The sequence below is a fragment of the Gorilla gorilla genome, chromosome 1 (assembly GCF_029281585.2).
Source record: "Gorilla gorilla gorilla isolate KB3781 chromosome 1, NHGRI_mGorGor1-v2.1_pri, whole genome shotgun sequence".
NCBI lineage: Eukaryota > Metazoa > Chordata > Mammalia > Primates > Hominidae > Gorilla > Gorilla gorilla.
The window spans coordinates 55,887,496-55,906,961 of NC_073224.2; the positions used below are offsets into that span (position 1 = coordinate 55,887,496).

Below are 19,466 nucleotides of genomic sequence, written 5' to 3' on the forward strand. Positions count from 1 at the left end.
AAAAACAAGAATAAATGACTTGCTTCCTCCTGTGGGATTACTGCACCTGCAGAGTGCAGCCAGCTCTCATGCTCCCAGACACCACCCCAAATCCTCATCATCCTGAGATCAACCTCAACTACTGTGTTGAGTTTTGTCTCACCCAGTGTACGACCCGCCTCCTGATATGCATTTCACTCCCACTGCTCAAGCAAAGACGGTTGTCAAGACAGGGCTAGCAAGAGTGTTTATTGAGAAAGATGAATTCACAGAGATTTTGAGGTTCCTGGCTGAGTGATGGAGACTTCAAAAAACGCCTGGTGAGCGATTTCAGGACCTTCTGTCCAGAGGGAAAGACCAGAACAACTTCCAGGTGAGTCCTGCCGCTTCACAGGGGGAGAAGTGTCACCAGATTCAATGCAAGGGTTTTGTGAGAAGTGCAGGGGGTCTGACTTGGAGAAGGTATTTCTCTGAAAGCAACGGCTATTGTGGGAGATGGGAGAAAGCACAGCCAGAAATCAGAATGGCATTTGGGGGTCTGGGTTAGATATTCTGGTGGGTTCTCTTCCCGATGGGACAAAGAAGGAAACCCACTTCCCTTCTGTCTACTTGGTGAATCTGCGGGTCTCCGAGTTGCTGTCTGCTACATCTCATAGCACCTATCTTGGACTGGACAAAATTAGCTCAGGTACCCTGCAGGCTGAGAGGGAACAGCTAGTCACAGGAGCCTGGTTTAGGGTAGTTCAATTGCTCTGAGGTTCCGGGGAAACTGATGGAGGAGGCCTTGGGAGTCCAGGCAGCGCGCGAGGAAATGCGATGCCGGCCCGAGCAGCTTGCTGCCGCCAGAACAGGCGCGTCTGGGGAGCTCAGTCCCCTCCGGGACCTCTCGCCTCCTCTCGGTGCTCCGCTGCCGCCCACCTCCAGCGGCCCGGGGCAGCTACCTGGAGGCCGAGGCAGTGTTCGCGGCCTGGGCCCGGCAACGGAACACGGAACTGTCGTCCCTGGAGAGCGAGGAGGCCGAGCTGATCCTTCGCGCCAGGCGGCCGGTGCGCCCGCAGGCCCCGTCCAGCGCCCGGGCTCGGAATGAGCGGTCCAGCAGGAGGTAGATGAGCGGGTTGGCGCAGCTGTTGACGAAGGCCAGGCAGGTGGCAATGGTGAGGCCCCAGCGCAGCGCCAGCAGCAGGGGGCACGGCAGCGGCAGCGCCCCCAGACGCGCCAGGTGGAAGACGGCCCGCAGGGCGCTGAAGGGCAGCCAGGAGCCCACAAACGTGCTCTCGATGGCGAAGATGATGCGCAGCGAGTTCCTCCGGGCCCGACCCACGTGCGGCGGCCGGCGCAGGCGGCGCGAGATGCGGCAGTAGCAGAAGAGGGTGACGACCAGGGGCAGCACGAAGGTCAGCAGCAGCAGCAGCAGGCTGAGGCCCTGGAAGGCGTGGGAGGGCTCCTCGCCGCACTGGCTGTCCTGGCCCCCAGGCAGGGGCTGCAACCCACGGTAGACCAGGGAGGGCAGGCCGGCCAGCAGCGCCACGGCCCAGACGCCGCAGCACGAGGCCAGCGCGCAGCGCGGGGTGCGCAGGGGCCTCGCCTCGAGCAGCTTCACCACGGCCAGGTAGCGGTCCACGCTCATGCCCGCCAGCAGCAGCGCGCCCGCGCAGCGCGTGCCCGCGAGCGCGAAGCTGCTGAGCTTGCAGAGGCCATCGCCGAACGGCCAGCGGCCGCCTAGCGCCGCCGCCGCGGCCCACAGCGGCAGCGTGAGCACGAAGCCCAGGTCAGCTGCCGCCAGGTGCAGCACGAAGGTATCCACCAGCCGCCGCGGGCCGCGCCGCCCGGCCAGCAGCCACACCACGAAGGCGTTGCCCAGCAGGCCCACGGCGAAGGCCGCCAGGTAGAGCGCGGGGATGTAGACGTAGCCGTAGGGCAGGTCCCCGGCCGGACACAGCTCCAGCTCCTCCAGGCCGTCCAACCCCGAGTAGTCCCAGGGCGCTGACCCCAGGCTGGGGCTCCAGGGCTCTGTGGGGGCCATGGCCTGGCTATGAGGCCTGCGCGGGGTGCAGCCCTGGGCGCAGGCGGCAGCAGCTCTGAGCAGGAGGGGGTTTGCTCTTCACGCCCGGGCCCTGCACCTCCCTTCCTGCCACCCAAGCCGGAGGCAAATGGGTGGGCAGGAAAGAGGGGAGGGAGGAGGGGATGGGGTGGGAGGGGCAGGCTCCTGTGAGAGAGATGGTGGCCTCCGATTTGGGGCTGACCCGAGGGGTAAGGGCAGGGACAGGCAAAAGGGGCTTCACATCTAAATCTTGGGAGGAAAAGTCTTCAGGGCTGGGAGACCTGCCCGGCCTCCCAGTAGGAGCGTGGCCCATTCCTCTATTAGTTGCTCAGTTTCTTTGTTCGTGAAATCGGGATACTTGCCCCACTGTCTCAGGGTCGCGTTGCAAGAGGTGGTGGGTGCCCGAGAGCCCTAATCTCTTCTCAGCCTCCACTTCACCCCTTCCCACCTGCACCCACCGGCTGCTGTTTTCTCTGTTTTAGAGGTGAGAAGACAGAGCCCCGGGATTTTATGAGTATGGGGCCTAAGGCACGCCCCACCCCAAATCCACCTGTTCCCTAGGAAAGACTCCACTGCCGGGACACAGCAGATCTGGGTGGGTGGGGGAGCCCGCCCTGGGCAGTCAAGCAGTTGTTAGCGTCCTGAGATGTGGGGCTCATGTCTTCACCCTATGAGTGGCTTCTCTGACCCAGTCAGGTCCTCATGAAGCCACGCGAAAGGGTTTTAAGGCAGCGAGGAAGGGGTGTAGTCAGATCATCCTGCTGGAAAGGGGTGAAACCTGGGATTCACATCTGCCTCTTCCCTGTCTTCTCCTATCCTAAAAAACCTATCAAGCCAGACACAGATGTAAGCTCAGTTCAAAAGATGACACCTAATGAAACACCAGATTAGTTGTCCTAAATTATGAGTCAGGAGCTTGGAGGCAGCAAGATCGCTTCTGAACTGAGAAACTGAGAGTAAGGGGAGGATTCATAAAGATGAGGGGGAATGAAGTCTGACCCTGAGGAGGCAGTGGGACCTAAGGAGGAGAGGATGGGTGAGGGAAAGCTTGCTCTTTCTCCTGAAGGAAGCATGCAGCCACTTACATCTGAATTCTTCTTAGCAGATATCCCTTCCACAAGATATTGTGGTGGAACTGATGTCACAGTGCCCTCTGAGTCTGTCCCCAGTGTTCCCAGGTATGAGTGGCTGATGTGCTGGGCAACCCAGTGTGGAAAATTTGAGGTGGATTCTCAATTTTGTTCGATTCAGACTTGTTAACAATGAACTCCTCCATGAAGCAGGCACTGTTTCAGGCATTGCAAGAGATGCCGTTCTTGGCCTTTGCAGTTTGTTGCATAGGCAGGAGAGATGGTTACATGAGCAGAATCTTATGTAATCTTATGCAGGGGCCAAATTGTAGTAAATGTTAAAAACCAAGCCCTCTTAGGGTTTAGTGGAGGGGGAGTGATTATTTTTGACGGGAGGGCTGAATCAGAAAAGGCCTTCTAGGAGATGACACTTGAGATCAGTCCCAGGAAGGAGCTGAAAGTCAAATAAGAGCAGCAGAAAAGAGAAGAAAGGGTCAGACTCGGAGTAGGGAGTAAAGGGAACAAGTATACCAAAATGAGTAGGAATGTGGGCTTTTCAGGGGACAAGCAGTCTGCCAGAGCCCAGGGTAGGAAGGTGGGGGCAGGAGATGAAGCAGGAAAGGATCATGAGGGGATTTGGATTTCAGTCTATAGGTCATGGGGAGCCAGGAGGCATCAATCTGTGTTTTGAAAAGATCGCTGGCAGAACTATGGAGAAGGGAGAGGCTCAAGCCAGGGAGACCCCATAGTAGGTTGTAATTATTTGTGTCTGAAATAGATCATGAGCAGTGGGGACAGAAATTGGAGGGTATATTCAAGAGATAATTGTAACATCATAGGTCTCACAAAGAGGAGTCAAAGATAAGCCTGGGGTTTCTCTGCTTAGGGACTATATGGACGCTGTCCCCTTAACTGCCAAGAACACAGAGAGGCGCATGTGTGTATGTGTTCAGTTTGATGTTGAAGTGGGGTCATGAAATAATTTGTCATCTAACCAGGATGTTTCTGAGAGTGAAAGGGGCACTATCAGAATTAACCTGGGCTGTAAACCAGGACTATTTTGGGCAAACTGGGACATAAGGTCACCCTCGCTCAGGGTCCGTCTGGCACACGGAGATCCCCAGGAAGGATTTGGAAAATGGTCTTAGAGGCCGGACACAGTGGCTCACATCTAATCCCAGCACTTTGGGAGGCCGAGGTGGGCAGATCACTTCAAGTCAGGAGCTCGAGACCAGCTTGGCCAACACGGTGAAACCCTGTCTCTACTAAAAATGCAAAAATTAGCCGGGCACGGTGGTACGCGCAAGTCCCAGCTACTCAGGAGGCTGAGGTGGGAGAATCGCTTGAACCCAGGAGCAAAGGTTGCAGTGAGCTGAGATCAAGCCACTGCACTCCAGCCTGGGTGAAAGAGCGAGACTCCATCTCAAAAAGAAAATGGTCCTAGAGCTCACAGAGGGTTGGGTATGCAGTGTTTAGGCTGCTCCTGTCAAGAATTTCTCCCACACCAATTACAAGATGGGCAGGGAAGAGAAGAGGCTAGGGAATGAATGGTCTGGACCTTCCCTTCACTGGCATTTCAGCCTCCGGGCTTGGTTTTCCCCTGAAGACCCACCCCAGAGCCGCTTTTCTAATGTCTGAGCATGTGGTTGCTGGTGAGCGGTGCCCACATCCGGGGTGGAGTAGGGGGCTGCAGCCTCCTTCCCTAGAAGGCTAGCAGGGGCAGTGCTTGCCTGCCAGAGCCCAGAGACCATCAGAGACAGACCCAGTGTTGCTGGACTTCACCCCTTCGGGCACACCTCAGTCGGGGGGCTCAGAGAGTGTGAGTGATCCTGAAAGCTAGAGATGAACAGCAGAGAAGCCGCCAGGTGAAAACAAAGAATGGGGCAAGCAGACCAAGAGGGGAATATAGGAAGGGGGTTGAGGGGAAGTAGAAGTAGGTTGTTTATTTTAAAAATCACAGAGCTACTTGCTTCCTGGGCCATCATCTCATACCCAAGGGAAGTCTGTGGCCCAGAGCATATGCTGAATTTTCTCTGCTGAGGCCTGGGTGCTGTCCATGGGCCTTACTGAACTTGTCTGGATGAGAAGAAACAGCAAAGGTCAGAGCCAGGGACACTGCCTTAGGCCCGGTCTCCCGGGGTGCCCAGCCCGGTTTCAGTGACCAAGGCCAACTTCACAAGACTGCTCTTTCACCCTTCAGGAGGACTCCCCACAGGATTACACACAAGTCAACTAATAGAAACACTCACCCTTACAGGCTGGGAATCTTGGCCATGCTCTCTAACGGGTGTGGACAAAGCAGAAGCAGTCTTCCCTCTTCCTCCATCCCACCCCTGGGAGCCTTCTCTGACCTCCATCCCTAAGAGGACTTCCTCTCTCTGCACTGCTGGAGCCAGGGCAACTGTTACGTGGCTCCGTCTTGCCTTGCCCATGGGATTATCAACTTCTCAGGGCGAGGGGGAGCTTCTCTCTACTCATCAGGGTGATTAGCACAAGCCTGAAAACAGAGGAGATACTTTAAATAAATATCCAATGCTTCGGGCTAAATTGTTTTCGAGAGTAGGTTTATTTCTGCCCCTTTACAGGTTATATTTAAGTTCTTATAACTTATTTTTTCTAATTTTAATTTTTCTGTACAAAGAATCTTAACATTTTAAGTAAATTGTATTTGCCTTTTTATTTTTAATCATAAAAGCCATCTAATCACATTACAGAATAAAGAAGTAGTTGTCATCTTGGACCTGCTACCGCTACACAACCAAACTTAGCCAGTGAAGGACATTTTCAAAACTATTCATTTGTAATCTCATTATTTTTAGATTTTCTATTTTTAAATATTCCATTTCAGATATTCTTCACATTTTTTACACAGGTGTTTCAAAGTCATATCTGTAATTAGAGTGTACACAGTATTCTCAATTAATATCATATAAAACCACATGAGTCTATGTTGCTTAATTTTCTAAACCCTTAAATATGGATATTTAGGATGTTTCTAGTATTTTTAACTGTTATAGAAATTTGTAATGAATAATTGCACTTATGACTTTTTTATACTGTTTTTATAACATAAATGCTCTTGTATGTTATAAATACATATAAATATGTATTTATATACATATACATGTGTACAAATATAACATACTTATTTATATAAATATGTATAAATATAACATTTATATAAATATGTTATAAAACACGTTATAAATACAAATTTTGTAACAAAGGCAATGAAAATTTTTATTGCTTGATACAAATGTTTACAGTGATTAGCAGTTTAGAATGTCACTGGCATTGTATGAGAGTATAAGGTTCAACACAGTCTTCTTAGAGATGTTCATCAGTAACATATATTTTCCATTGTAATAGGCAGTGAGGTAAAATGGTACCTCATTTCGATTTGCACTTGTTTATAAATAAGATGGAAAATCTATTTCCTAAGTGAACCATTCTAATCATGTCCTTCACATATTTATTATAATCTATGTATTTCTTATTAATTTGTACAAACTATATATTTAGGATGAGTCATGATTTATTCCACTTGATTCAAATATTTTTCCAAATTCTTTTCTTAGCTATTATTTATTTTAGTTTGACATTTTCATATAGTCAAATTTGTTGCTATTAGCAATTTCAGAGTTTAGAATGTTACTTTCTCTTTGACAATGTAAGATTCAGTCTGTCATTAAAAAATAATTTTCATTAGTATTTTAAAATTTACCTGGTGTGTAATCGATGTTTTCATATTTCTATCCAGCTTTCCTAACATCATTTATTAAATTTAAAATATATATTTTTAAAACCTTGCTCTGTGTTGTGATATAGAATTTATTATATGCATTTTTTTATTATATGCATTTCTTTTCTTTTTTTTTTAATAGACAGGGGCTTGCTCTTTGCCCAGGCTGCAGTGTAGCCCAGTGCGATCATAGCTCACTGCAGCCTCAAATTCTTCAGCTCAGGCAATCCTCCTGCATCAGCCTCCTGAGAAGCTGGGACTACAGGTGCACAGCACCATGCCTAGCTAATGTTATTTTTTACCTTTTGTAGAGACACAGTTTCATCATATTGCCCAGGCTGATCTCAAATTCCTGGCTTCAAGCAATCCTCTCACCTTGGCCTCCCAAAATGCTGGGATTACAAGTGTGAGCCACTGTGCCCGGCCAATATCAATTTCTTATATGTCATTTTGTCTGTTTCTGATCAGTGAACACGCAGATCAGATTATTAGTGGTCAGAGTCCAGGTTAAATGTCAGCTTTATAACTTGATAGCTGTGTGATCTTGGGCTCCAGTTTCCACATCTTAAAATAGGCATGATAGTATCTACCCGATAGGGGTGTTGTGAAGATCAAATGAGGCACCCTTTGTGGAAGGTGCTGCCCATGCTGGGTCGGAGCTCATGGGCTCACTCCGTTCCCTGGCTGGCAGCATCGTGAAGAATGGCTCTAGTTTCTGGTGGTCCTGCTGCTAGACTCAGCTGCTTGCGCTGCTTCTCCTACCCTCCAGGTCACAGTGCTTTCTTTCCACATAGTGGGTGGTAAGTAAATGTTTTGGGGATTGGATTGGGAATCTATAAAGAGAGACTCCCAAGATTTGACTCTTCAAGATTTGACCACCACAGTGTCTGGTGCCTGGTATTATCCTAATGGTGATTTCTACAAGGTGACAGTCTGGATGCTGCAGAGAAACTGCTGACAGGACCGAAGCACAGACAGGTGGCCTTATGCCAAGTCAGTTGCTGTTGACGGAGAGGTTAACAGTAACTTGAGTCCTGAGTGTGAGGAAAATCTTGCAAAGCCACATCTCTTTGTTTTTACAACCTCTCTCGATAAACACTGAACTGGGAATGGGGAGTCCTCTATTTTATTCACTATTACTGACTGGCTACCAAGATGAGGTTTCCCATAGACCGCATAGCCCTGAGGCCGTGTGTGTGTGTGGCGGGGGGCAGGGGTGGGGGCAGGGGGCGGGGAGGGTTGTAGGGACAGGGTATTAGAGGACAGAAGACAGTAATAATAGCTCTTGCCCCTACCCTGCACCCTCAACATCTAAGGGAGGGCTGGCACACACCAGATGAGGAGCCCCACCCTGGATGCCAGAGGACCTGCAGAACGTTTCAGATGTTCATTTACTTCAGAAACTTTCAGGTACTAAATACGGAGTAGCTGGGAAAGGGCACCATCTGAGTTAGACATGAGACTCGGCTTCAGCCCACACTGCTAAGGAGATGACTCAATGTGAAAGCCTTGTGGCCTGCAGCTGTGTGATTGTCCCAGGGCCCCCCATCTACCCCGGACATCATTGATGCCTCTTAGGGGACATGGGGGAGGGGGGCAGGGAAGGGAGGGAAGGCTGGAGGAGAAGAGCGTAGCTTTCAAGGAAAGTGAGACTCCTTTCTTCCACTGCAGGTTTTTGTAGCTCGAACGTTTTTTAAAGGTAAAAAAAAAAACTATCAGAAACTTAAAAGACAAGCAATAGGGACATCCCCAATATAAAAATGGCCCCAGAATTTGTTTGGAAAGAAAGTAACGTTTTCTCTTTGTAGCAATTATTCTGCCCACAGGAGCTTCTAACCTATGATTTGCCATTACTTTTCAGTGATTTCACAGAGAGTTAGTGTAAATTTCCAAGTATTTGCAGGAGGAATTTGGCAGCATTCCCTTGGCATTGGTAGAGGGTCCCTCTACAGTGCTGTGATCCTGCTACTGATCAGTGAAACCAATTTTTTTTTTTTTTTTTTTGAGATGGAGTCCTGCTCTGTCACCCAGGCTAGGGTGCAGTGGTGCAATCTCGGCTCATGGCAGCCTCTGCCTCCTGGGTTCGAGTGATTCTCCTGCATCAGCCTCCTGAATAGCTGGGATTACAAGCGTGCAACACCATGCCCAGCTAGTTTTTGTATTTTTAGTAGAGACAAGGCTTCACCATGCTGGCCAGACTGGTCTTGAACTCCTGACCTCAAGTGATCTGTCCACCTCAGCCTCCCAAAGTGCTGGGATTATAGGCGTGAGCCACCGCGCCCGGGCCAAAACCAATTCTTAATATCACATTTGATTCCAGTTGACTTTGTAAACAGCCTCTTCTTACTGTGGGGCAAGCACTGTTATTGGGTAATGTAACAGATACAAAGAATGTGACATGGTGCATCCTTACAGGAAGCTTACACATTATTGGAGATTAGCTATAATGTACAAATAACTTTGATATAAGGCAGATTGTGATATCCTGACTTCTATCAAGATTGAAGCAGGTCAGCTTTTCTGAAGAAAAGGTCTGTGCATAGGAGCCGCCTGAAAAACAGGATCAATACCTTTAGTGGTTCCAAGCACTGAACAGATTACCACCACCTCAACACCCCACCCCCATCCTCCCCGCAATTCAAAATAAAAACAATGTTGAACTTTTAAGATAAGTCTAAGAAAGTTAGATTTTGCAAGACACTTTGGAGGGTGAAATCGAATTAGGGAAAGACCACTTGAAGGTTCTTGCAGAGTTAGGCATAAGCTTTTGGTGCCTGGACTTGAAGCTGGTGGCAGCAGGGATGAGGAGCAGTTTCAAAGTAAAAATATTTGATAGGATTTGGTGGCTGTCTGTGCATGAGGCTGTCTTCTGTGTTAGACAAGGGATAAGACCTTTCAGTCTTGGTGGCTGGCTTTCAGGAAGGAGAGTTGCTTTTATAAGGAAGTTGTAAAATCAGGTTGACTTTTAGTTTTTAAACAGATTGAGTTGAGGATGACTTTGGAACTCCCAGGTGAAAATGTTGAGATGGCAGTTAGACGCATGAGTGGGCCCAGAGGGTGCTTTCAGGGCTGGAGATGTAGATTCTGAATGGAGGTGTCAGTCAAAGCTGATATTGAAGCCCTTCTTGGAAAGAGTGGAGACAGCAGAACATGAATAACTGAGCCTTGAGACGGGCCCATAATTTGTGAGAGGAGCTGGAGAGAGGTAAAAGGGAACAGTACATCATTGTGTCACGGTGACCAATAGTTCAGATTTTCAAGCTGCACCTGGGTCCTTTGAAATGGCATGAACCAGAGGGAGTCAGAGCAGAAAAGCCAACTTTGGGTTTGTATTTTGGGGGCAAAAATATCTATAGTAAGAAATTAAGGGTGACCTAGAAGAAATCAGAACACGTTTTGAATTTGATTTTGAATTTTGGGCCAGGACTGCATAGTCCTCCCTTCATGTATTCATTTGACGAATATTTATTGAATACCGATTGTGTTGAGACTATAAGGATAAAGAATCAAAGCACAAACTCAGTTCGTAATGTATACAAAAATATCTGTACTTACCCTCTGGCTAAGAAAGAGGATGCAGTTTAGTTAGCTTTGTTCTCATCATAAATGAGGACCTCAAGGCCCTATCAACAGAACTGATGTCTCTGCAATTCAAAATTCACTATTTATTTATTTATTTAGAGATGGAGTCTCGCTCTGTTGCCCAGGCTGGAGTGCAGCAGAGCTATCTCAGCTCGCTGCAAGCTCCGCCTCCTGGGTTGACGCCATTCTTCTGCCTCAGCCTCCTGAGTAGCTAGGACTACAGGAGCCCGCCACCACACCCGGCTAAATTTTTGTATTTTTAGTAGAGACAGGGTTTCACCGTGTTAACCAGGATGGTCTCGATCTCCTGACCTCGTGATCTGCCCGCCTCAGCCTCCCAAAGTGCTGGGATTACAGGCGTGAGCCACTGCGCCCGGCAAAATTCACTATTTAAAGAATTAATGTGGTATCCTGTTGGCTGACAACGTAAGATAGTCTTTTTTTTTTCCATACAGCAAGTCTTTTCATTTTTATTACTCAAAAAAGCTTCATTTTTTATTTAGCTTTCTGACTCTGCTTGTGCCTTCAACACTTTCACAACGATTTTCTGCTCCTTGATAAGGAAAGCACGCTTGATCCTGTCACAAACACATTTAGCACACATGGAACCACCATAGACCCTGCTGACATGTTTCTTTGTTTTGGACAACCTCATAAGAACTTTAGGTCTTACAGCACAAACCCTTCAAAGTCTGCCTGGGCACACGCCACACGCAGATTTTGATGCTTTCCCAACCTTCTTGGTATAAAGGTAAACAATTCTATTACCAGGGGTTCGGGACCGCGTAGTTTCGTTAGAGGCTGTATTGTAGGAAAGCCTACGACAGTTTGTCAAATGCTGGACCATTCTGAGTGTCTGTAGACAAGTTCCCCAGGAAGAGCAGTCTTAAGTTCTTTATAGAGTTAGTTTTAATAGAGTTAGTACTCTATAAAGTACATGAATTCTCTTGATGGACAAGAGGCTCTTACTGTTGACAAGACAAGGGCGCATCTGTCCTTTACTTTCGGTTCCATACCTCTAATACAGCACACAGTATATCCGTTGTTTGTAAAGGTCTAATGGCATCCACTTCAAGAGTTCCTTGATGGAAGAGAACTTACCTTTGTGACCTACCTAGCCCCTTTCATCTAATAACTGTTTCCTAGATAATTCTGATCAACCTATTATCAGAATTTGTTTTCACCACTTTTGCAATTTCTCCATTCTCTCATCTTTATGAATCTAGATATTAAACAGTAGGTAAGCGTAACAGTCTGATTTTAGCTGTTGTGTTGATGATGGTTAACAGTCTTGGGCAAGAGAACAAAATCCACTTTAACCACAAGTTCTGAGTTTTCTACCAATGGTGAATACATTATTAACTAGTAACAGCTGTGAGCCTTATTCTTATTCCACAACATGTACAAAGCAGTGGGAAACTGTACCATATGGCACAGTAAGGGGATTTGAAACCAGAAGGCTTAGGTGCCAGTTGTAATGCTGTCACTTACTAGCTTTGAGTCCCTGGGACAGCTACTAACCTTTTAAAGCCTCATCTTCCTCATCTGTAGAATGGAGATGTAAATGCTCACCTCCTCCCAGGCAGCAGTAAGTTAAAAGAGAAAGCAAAGCAAAGAATCTTTTAAATTATAAAGCAATTTTTTTTTTTTTTGAGACTGAGTCTCATTCTGTCACCCAGGTTGAAGTGCAGCAGCGCGATCTCGGGTTGAGAGCCACATTTCCTTTTCTACATAAACACACAAACCCTGAAGTATGAATAATAGGGTCGGCCAGGAATCACAGCAGCTGAATGTAACTGTGAAGTGGAGGTGCTGTAGACAATACTTGCCACCTGTGTTGGATGCCTCTAACACTTACTGAAGGCTGAATCACAGGTTCAATCACCTAAAACAACAGGTTGGGGTTAAGAAGAATCAAATGCATTAGTAGCCTAAGGTACCATGGTGGCTTTGCTTAATGTGTCAAAAAAAAAAAAAAAAAAAAAAAAAACAAACCTTAGTGGGTCTTAAAACATTTCTTAATTTGCTTTTCACCTCTTCGATGGAAAGTAATAATTGCCCCCTATTTTCCTGACATAAATAAGCCACTGTAGATTGAATAAAGTTACCTGATTTTAGCTGTTGTTGTGACACATATCACCACAGTGATTTAAACACATGTACAAAACTAATCTTTGTTGTCTAAGCATGTGGCCTTGAGTTGCTAGAAGACCTACATGCCCACAGGGGCAAAAAGGAAGTGACTGAAACTAGATTCTAGATCTCCTTATTTGAAGAGCAACTCTGACATACCAATCTGTGTACTTCCCCCACCCCCATCAAATTAGGCAAAATCATTAATACCTCATTTGTTTCTTTTGAGAAGATACCTATTTCTTAAGCATCTATATACTTCTAAGGGACGACAGAATTTCACACTCATTTTATAGATGTGTTTCTCCAATAGCCAATTCCTAGGTCATAACATTACAGCTACATTTCCTTTGCTGAATTTTATTATCATCTTTCTGTGTAGACAGATCATGAAATAAAGGTGTTTGTTCCTATTCACTACAGAATATTTTCCTCTGCCCTAGTTAAGAAGTATCAATTTCAGTCATAAGGCAACACATTCTTATTGTGTGGGGGCTCTAGAGTTTGTGTATACTTTTTTTTTTTTTTTTTTTTTGAGACACAGCCTCACTCTGTCACCCAGGCTGGAGTGCAGAGGCGCGATCTTGGCTCACAGCAACCTCCGCCTCCTGGGTTCAAGCAATTCTTCTGCCTCATGTTCCCGAGTAGCTGGGATTACAGGCGTCTGCCACCATGTAAATAAAATTTTTATTTTTTAGTAGAGACAGGGTTTCGCCGTGTTGGCCAGGCTGGTCTCAAAACTCCCGACCTCAAGTGATCTGCCTGCCTTGGCCTCCCGAAGTGCTGGGATTATAGGCATGAGCCACCACCATACCTGGCATTGTGTACATTTTTCTAATGTTGCCTGGGTCTTAGGGTTAATTTTTTTTTTTTTTTTTGAGACGGAGTCTCGCTCTGTCGCCCAGGCTGGAGTGCAGTGGCGCAATCTTGGCTCACTGCAAGCTCTGCCTCCCGGGTTCATGCCATTCTCCTGTCTCAGCCTCCCAAGTAGCTGCGATTACAGGTGCCCGCTACCAGGCCTGGCTAATTTTTTTTGTATTTTTAGTAGAGACGGGGTTTCACCATGTTAGCCAGGATGGTCTCGATCCTCTGACCTCGTGATCCGCCCACCTCGGCCTCCCAAAGTGCTGGGATTACAGGCGTGAGCCACCGCGCCCGGCCGGGTTAAATATTTTTATTTCTGAAAATTAAAGTACTGGAAAATATTGTGGAAGTATAGCTGTGTTCTGAAGTTACAGAACCTATCAAAAAGGTCCCAAGGTAGAAAACCACATTTATGTCTACTAACCAGATATTTCTTCAGGTATATAATTAGGCATGAAGATTATTTTATAGTTTTGTTATCAGATCTCTTTTTTCTTAAAAAACACCTTTTTCTTTGCTCTGTTCTGAGTAAGTAGAATCAGCAAAATCAAAGTGAAACTTACAAAATAATGGTCAAGAACTAGCTTCTCATGGCTACTCCAGATCAGTGAGTTCACTGGCCATTCAGTTTCAAAGACATAGAGCACTAGTTCTGGTACAATAAAACTATCAATTCACCAAAAGATAGTGAATTAGTATGAGCAAGATTAACGTAAGATAAGCACATTTATAAATCATACTATGTAGACCGTCTGTGCTAAGCATAGAAAGTTACAGACTTTTTAACATTGCCCTAAGTTAATATTTTTAAAAGGCTAATTATTTCAAGTTGCCTGTTATGAATATTCAAGTTATTAAATTTAAACATAGGTTAGGGGATAGAAAAACTGTATGAGTTATCTCAAGTTCAAATAATTTTACCAAAAACTACATTTTATTCAAGAAACAGAAAAGGAGTCATTTGGTGCCATGCTTTTATTCAAATGAAAGGGGAAAAACTACACTGTACCAGGAAATAGCAAGTATGACAGTATTTTACAGCACAGCATCTTAAAAAACAAAAAACCTGTAAGCAATGCTCTAAAGTGGACAGGTAAGCACACCATACACTGTACATTGCTCAACAGTGTCCATGAAACCATAATTAAATAGCTGAATTTGGCTTTAAACAGCCAAATAAAACTGTAACAGTCATTCTAATACAAAACGGAAAAACCAAGAACTAAATCTTTCCAAAGCTGTGTCAAATAGCAGAATTTGACAGGCTGCACTGGTAACCACGACAAATGTTTGGCAAACTTAATGGAATAGTTATCATAATAATTTGACCTCTGATGATGAAAGCACCAGTGTGTTTCAGTAAGGTTGACGAAAATCCTCAGACTTTATGAAATGGCATATTTTTCAACTGTATAATTTTAAAAACATAATTAAAAAAAAGCTGCACCATAATAAAAAAATCTGCAGACTTAAAGAAATATATCCATATTCCTTCTGCATTAATAAAGTAAAATCTTATACTGAGAGCAATGAACTCTGTGGCAATATTCACATTCTACCTTTAGACCTTATAGACATTCAATTCAACTGTTGGGGACACACAAATTTAAGAATAAAGGGTGGTCCTGTTTAGTTTTAAAGTTTCTCCATTGTCTTGCATCCAATTTTCTTTATTTAATAGCGAAGTAATATCATAAAGATTGCTTTGATGAGGGAAATTTAGTTAATATTGAAATGAACAAATTTAGTAACGTAAAATGCTTATTAAATTATCCTTTTGACTACTATTCACATTTTGATTAGATTCATTTATAATTTTTAAAACTAGTTTTAATCTAAACGTGTATTTGACAATCATTTCCTTCTAATTGTGATAGAAATTACTGTCTAAAAGGTAAAATGTGCAATTCCCCATTTTTAATATCCATATGTTATATACACAATATGTATACACTTAAAATATAAGAGTTACATATCCTGGTCTCTTACATGCAAACAGTAGATCACAAATAGTTTTGAGCTACACATGTATCTTGCACAGGTATTGGAAAAAAATCTGTGAAATTTTTTTACAGTTTTAACAAATATACATAAATATAAGAACATAAATTACAGTAAAATATTGACAGCATTTGAGAAAATGTTGATAACCCAGATGCACTGATGCCTAAAGGCCTTATAATAATAGAAAAGTACAGCTCAGGGACATCTCATTCCTATTCTTTTTTTTTAAAATAAGTAAATACATCATATGAGACATTAGTTCTTTCTCTAAACAACTCAATTAGAGAAATGTATATATTTTTATCTCTACTTCCCATGAAAGAAAACAAACTACGCATCTCATTTATGATACAATACTGTCTTCCCCCCCTAGTTTACACAGTTGTCACAACACTGAAACATAACAGGGTCACATAATCATTCAAGTCTTTTCCTGAGAATGAAGTTTTTCCCCAACTAACCCTCTGGTATACACTGTTAAAGAACAAAGATCATGTAGAGGAGAGTTCAAGTGTATACTTAATCTAAGCCATTCCACTTGAAAAGGATTAAAACGAAGAAAAACCCAATATAAGTAAAATAATGTGAAGCTATTTTAAAATTAAAATGTAGCCCTTTGTACATGTTTAAAAATTCTAAATATAATTTTTATATGAGTTATAAATATAATGTAAAGACTTCTTGAGAACTTGTTTCAGGAAGTCTTACATCTTCAGATTGAAAGACTACTCTCAAAGTGTCATTCACTTCTGCCAACTTATAAAGTGACTTAACTTTAAAAGAGATAGAAAGCCTTTTTTGTTAAAAGAACAATCTAAATTATTCTGAGTTGGCCAGAAGTGGTGTAAAAACAGCACTGATTTAATCAGCAACTTCTTATAACATATTCTTGGTTAAGCTCATGTGGTTTAAAGCGAACCTACTAGCAGCTCTTTACAACACCTCCTCTTATTTAATAGAGAATGTTAATACTTGAGTGAATAATAAATAGAGTTGTAAATACTTAGCAGAATAATTTTTGCAAATGCTGTAACACCATTAAAATATGAGGGTTACTGTAAAACTAAACACTAGTGTTTCCCTTAACATCATAAGAAAGGTGCGAGTTACTTCTAAAGGTATATTTCCTACTTTCATGATCTCCACATGAAACAAAATACAAAGGTATCTTAGAATAAACCCCCAGGAGAGAAAAATAGCAAACCATCTGAAGACAAGAATATACATTAAAAGGTTAAAAAAAAGCAACAAATAAAACACATAATTTGTAATCTTAACCATATTTCAATGATAAATCCAACTAATATCCATGAAAATTCAGTGCTTTAATGTATCTAATATCAAGCAGGTGAACCTGATAACATACAAATCTCCATTTGTGAATTAAAACATTTCCTTCATCACTTGGACTTATCACTTAAGTGAGAATGTTCTGCACTCCAAAATACTGTGGTTTACATTCCAGTTGTTCATGACAACAGAGCTTAATGTCCAGTTTTAATTAATAAAAGTCTTGTTGGCAATTAGAAAGATTTTCTATAGGCAGGAAAGATGAAGTGCAAATTTACCATGAATGTTCTGAAGCAAGTATTTCCCAACTTCTATGCCTTAGTGGGTAAAAGTTTTTTGGGTGTTACTGGTCTTTTGGTCTGCCATAAATGGCTATGAATGGTAATTGCATCAACACTGGCAGATAAAGTTTTAGCGGGTATGTGGCTAAACTGTTTCCTGTCAGAATTATATTTGTAAAGTCCTTCAATCATTTTTTTAGTGATAGATTTAGGGCCTATCCCAGTCAGTTTATTGATTTCTTCAGTTTCTGGGCAATAAGTATATAAAGATCTGAACTGGCATCCTGAATCCCGGAACAAGATTAAGAAGTTGTTGGCATCTGATTTCTCCATTTCCTTTAAAATAAAAAACAAAAACAACATAACAACACCAATAAAAACCCTTTATTTTGCTGAATAAAGTTTATATAATTATGTTACATTTCTTAGTCACATTTTATAACATTATTTCAATGACAAATCTTAAAGCCTACTGCTAGTCTTTAGTAAAATCTGCAGGCTTCCAGAACCTAATGTGAAAATAAACTAAATCTGATAATTAAAACATCTAGCTACAGATCTTTTTACATGCTGTTGAAAGTCTAGGCCCATGAGAGTACATTCTCTTGAATGGATAAAAGACTTCTACAGTTTGCCAAATTTAATTTTCATGCAAACATGCTTACCTCCAGTATTTTTTTCTTCTGACCTTCATTTACTTTTCCAGCCAAACAGCAATGAGCTAAAGCATTTTGTATTATGTGCTTATTGGATTTTGCACTGGGTTCTTTGTAGAGCTTTGGTCCTATGGTAGGGATTTAACAACAATAATAAAAATAACATTCCTAAGTCAGAAATACTACTATTTTAAAATGATGTAATTGTTCCTACACTGCTGAAATATTGTAATAGAAGACCAAATTCTGTGCTTAAAGGCCTCTTACTGGCTGCAATCCAACCAAAACATTGTTTTATCCACCCAGAGATATGGAGGATGTTCCTATGGCCTTTTGGAGTACCCTGTGAGAGCAGTACCAAAAATAAAGTATTGTTATAACTGTCATACTGCCTATTTAACCTTCTTTCTTAAATCTATAAGGTTACTGGTTAGCTTAGAGTAGAATGGGTCCATGAGTAATTTAAGTCTTTTCAAAAGGCAAAAAAAAGCTTTCTTTTTCAGATTGTTCAACTGAACTAGCATAGAGAAGCAGAGTGAGTAACATGGAAATACTGTCAAATCCCAGGCCTTAAAGGCTGTCAGACTGGCGGTAGGAGGTAGTATTAAAAGCCACAGAGTGGGTCTCTAGCAAGTTCTAACCTCTTTAGGCCTTTCTAGGGTTTCCACTTCCACTCTATCATGGATAGATGGAGGCATCTCCTTTTCCCTCTGCTCTTCCCCATACATGTTCTCCCATGCCTTCCTATCTTACCTCTCAACGTGCTGCTGACATTTCTTCTGATTTCTCTCCTGCTTCATTTATTTAGAAGTGTCCTTAACCCACATTCTATTCTTCATTGCTTTTATTCCAATCATGCCTACCTAGAAGCTAGAAGAGGACTTGGTGGCGATATGTGAGGCTAGATACCTTCCTAGATTCAATGCATTCTTATCTTTTAGAGCCTCTTAATACTTGCTAAAGGTGCACAATTCTGGATACCTGAAATCCCGGTATTAGGGAGAGGACTTGGTGGATTCTAGCCTTTACTCAGTACTGAGGAACTATGCAGAACTTCTCTAAAACTTCTTCGGACCCAAACTACACACAGAAATGGCCAGCATTGGTTAAAGGGATGAGATATAAGTAGCATCACTAATTTTGTTTAGAAACTTACTGAACTACCTGAAAGTGACTACCTGCATTCACTGTTTATTAGTTGCCTATGTTTAAGACCCAAAGGTGAGCCAATAACATTTTCTTTAGTACACCCTCCATTTATGAGTGTGTTAAATTCAAATGTTTCTCTAAAAATGTATAGACACTAACCTGTATATTCTGTTCCAGAAGCCACTGAAGAAGTTGTTGATGCATTCTCCCAGTCCTTTTCTCCATTTCGACTGCCACAACGACTTGGAGATAAGAAGCCTTCTACAGACTCTGATCTAATTAGAAAATAAAATATGTTTTATGTCTCAAACAGAGAAAAAATGGGGCCCAGAGGGTATACGTGAAAGTAACAATCAAAATCAACCTAAAGGCCTAAAAATAATATGATAAGGCCGGGCGCGGTGGCTCATGCCTGTAATCCCAGCACTTTGGGAGGCCAAGGCAGGTAGATCACAAGGTCAGAAGTTCGAGATCAGCCTGGCCAATATGGTGAAAGCCCGTCTCTACCAAAAATACAAAAATTAGTTGGGCATGGTGGTACGCGCCTGTAATCCCAGCTACTCAGGAGGCTGAGGCAGAAGAATCGCTTGAAGCCAGGAGGCAGGGGTTGCAGTGAGCCGAGATCGTGTCACTGCACTCTAGCCTGGGCGATGGAGAAAGACTCCGTCTCAAAAA

The 19,466-nt window shown here is 43.4% G+C and overlaps 2 protein-coding genes and 1 pseudogene across 7 annotated transcripts in view; all 3 read right to left on the minus strand.

Moving 5' to 3' along the window:
- Positions 1 to 200: 200 nt before the first annotated feature.
- GPR25 (G protein-coupled receptor 25) lies at positions 201 to 2,059 on the minus strand. Its single transcript, XM_055367939.2, has one exon. It carries the CDS (start codon positions 2,000 to 2,002, stop codon positions 917 to 919), a length of 1,086 nt encoding a protein of 361 aa, XP_055223914.2. The 5' UTR covers positions 2,003 to 2,059; the 3' UTR covers positions 201 to 916.
- A 6,022-nt stretch (positions 2,060 to 8,081) lies between these two features.
- Positions 8,082 to 13,432, minus strand: LOC129528137 (large ribosomal subunit protein eL34-like; annotated as a pseudogene).
- A 936-nt stretch (positions 13,433 to 14,368) lies between these two features.
- The window catches only part of CAMSAP2 (calmodulin regulated spectrin associated protein family member 2), a 123,305-nt gene continuing 118,207 nt past the window's right edge, over positions 14,369 to 19,466 (minus strand). For all 6 annotated transcript variants that reach the window (XM_055367933.2, XM_055367928.2, XM_055367923.2 and 3 more), the window contains 3 exons: positions 18,951 to 19,066; positions 17,652 to 17,770; positions 14,369 to 17,322 (listed from right to left, as the gene is read on the minus strand). In XM_055367933.2, coding sequence (XP_055223908.2) covers positions 17,017 to 17,322; positions 17,652 to 17,770; positions 18,951 to 19,066 — 541 coding nt within the window. In that variant the 3' untranslated portion in view covers positions 14,369 to 17,016. The remainder of the gene's footprint in view (positions 17,323 to 17,651; positions 17,771 to 18,950; positions 19,067 to 19,466) is intronic.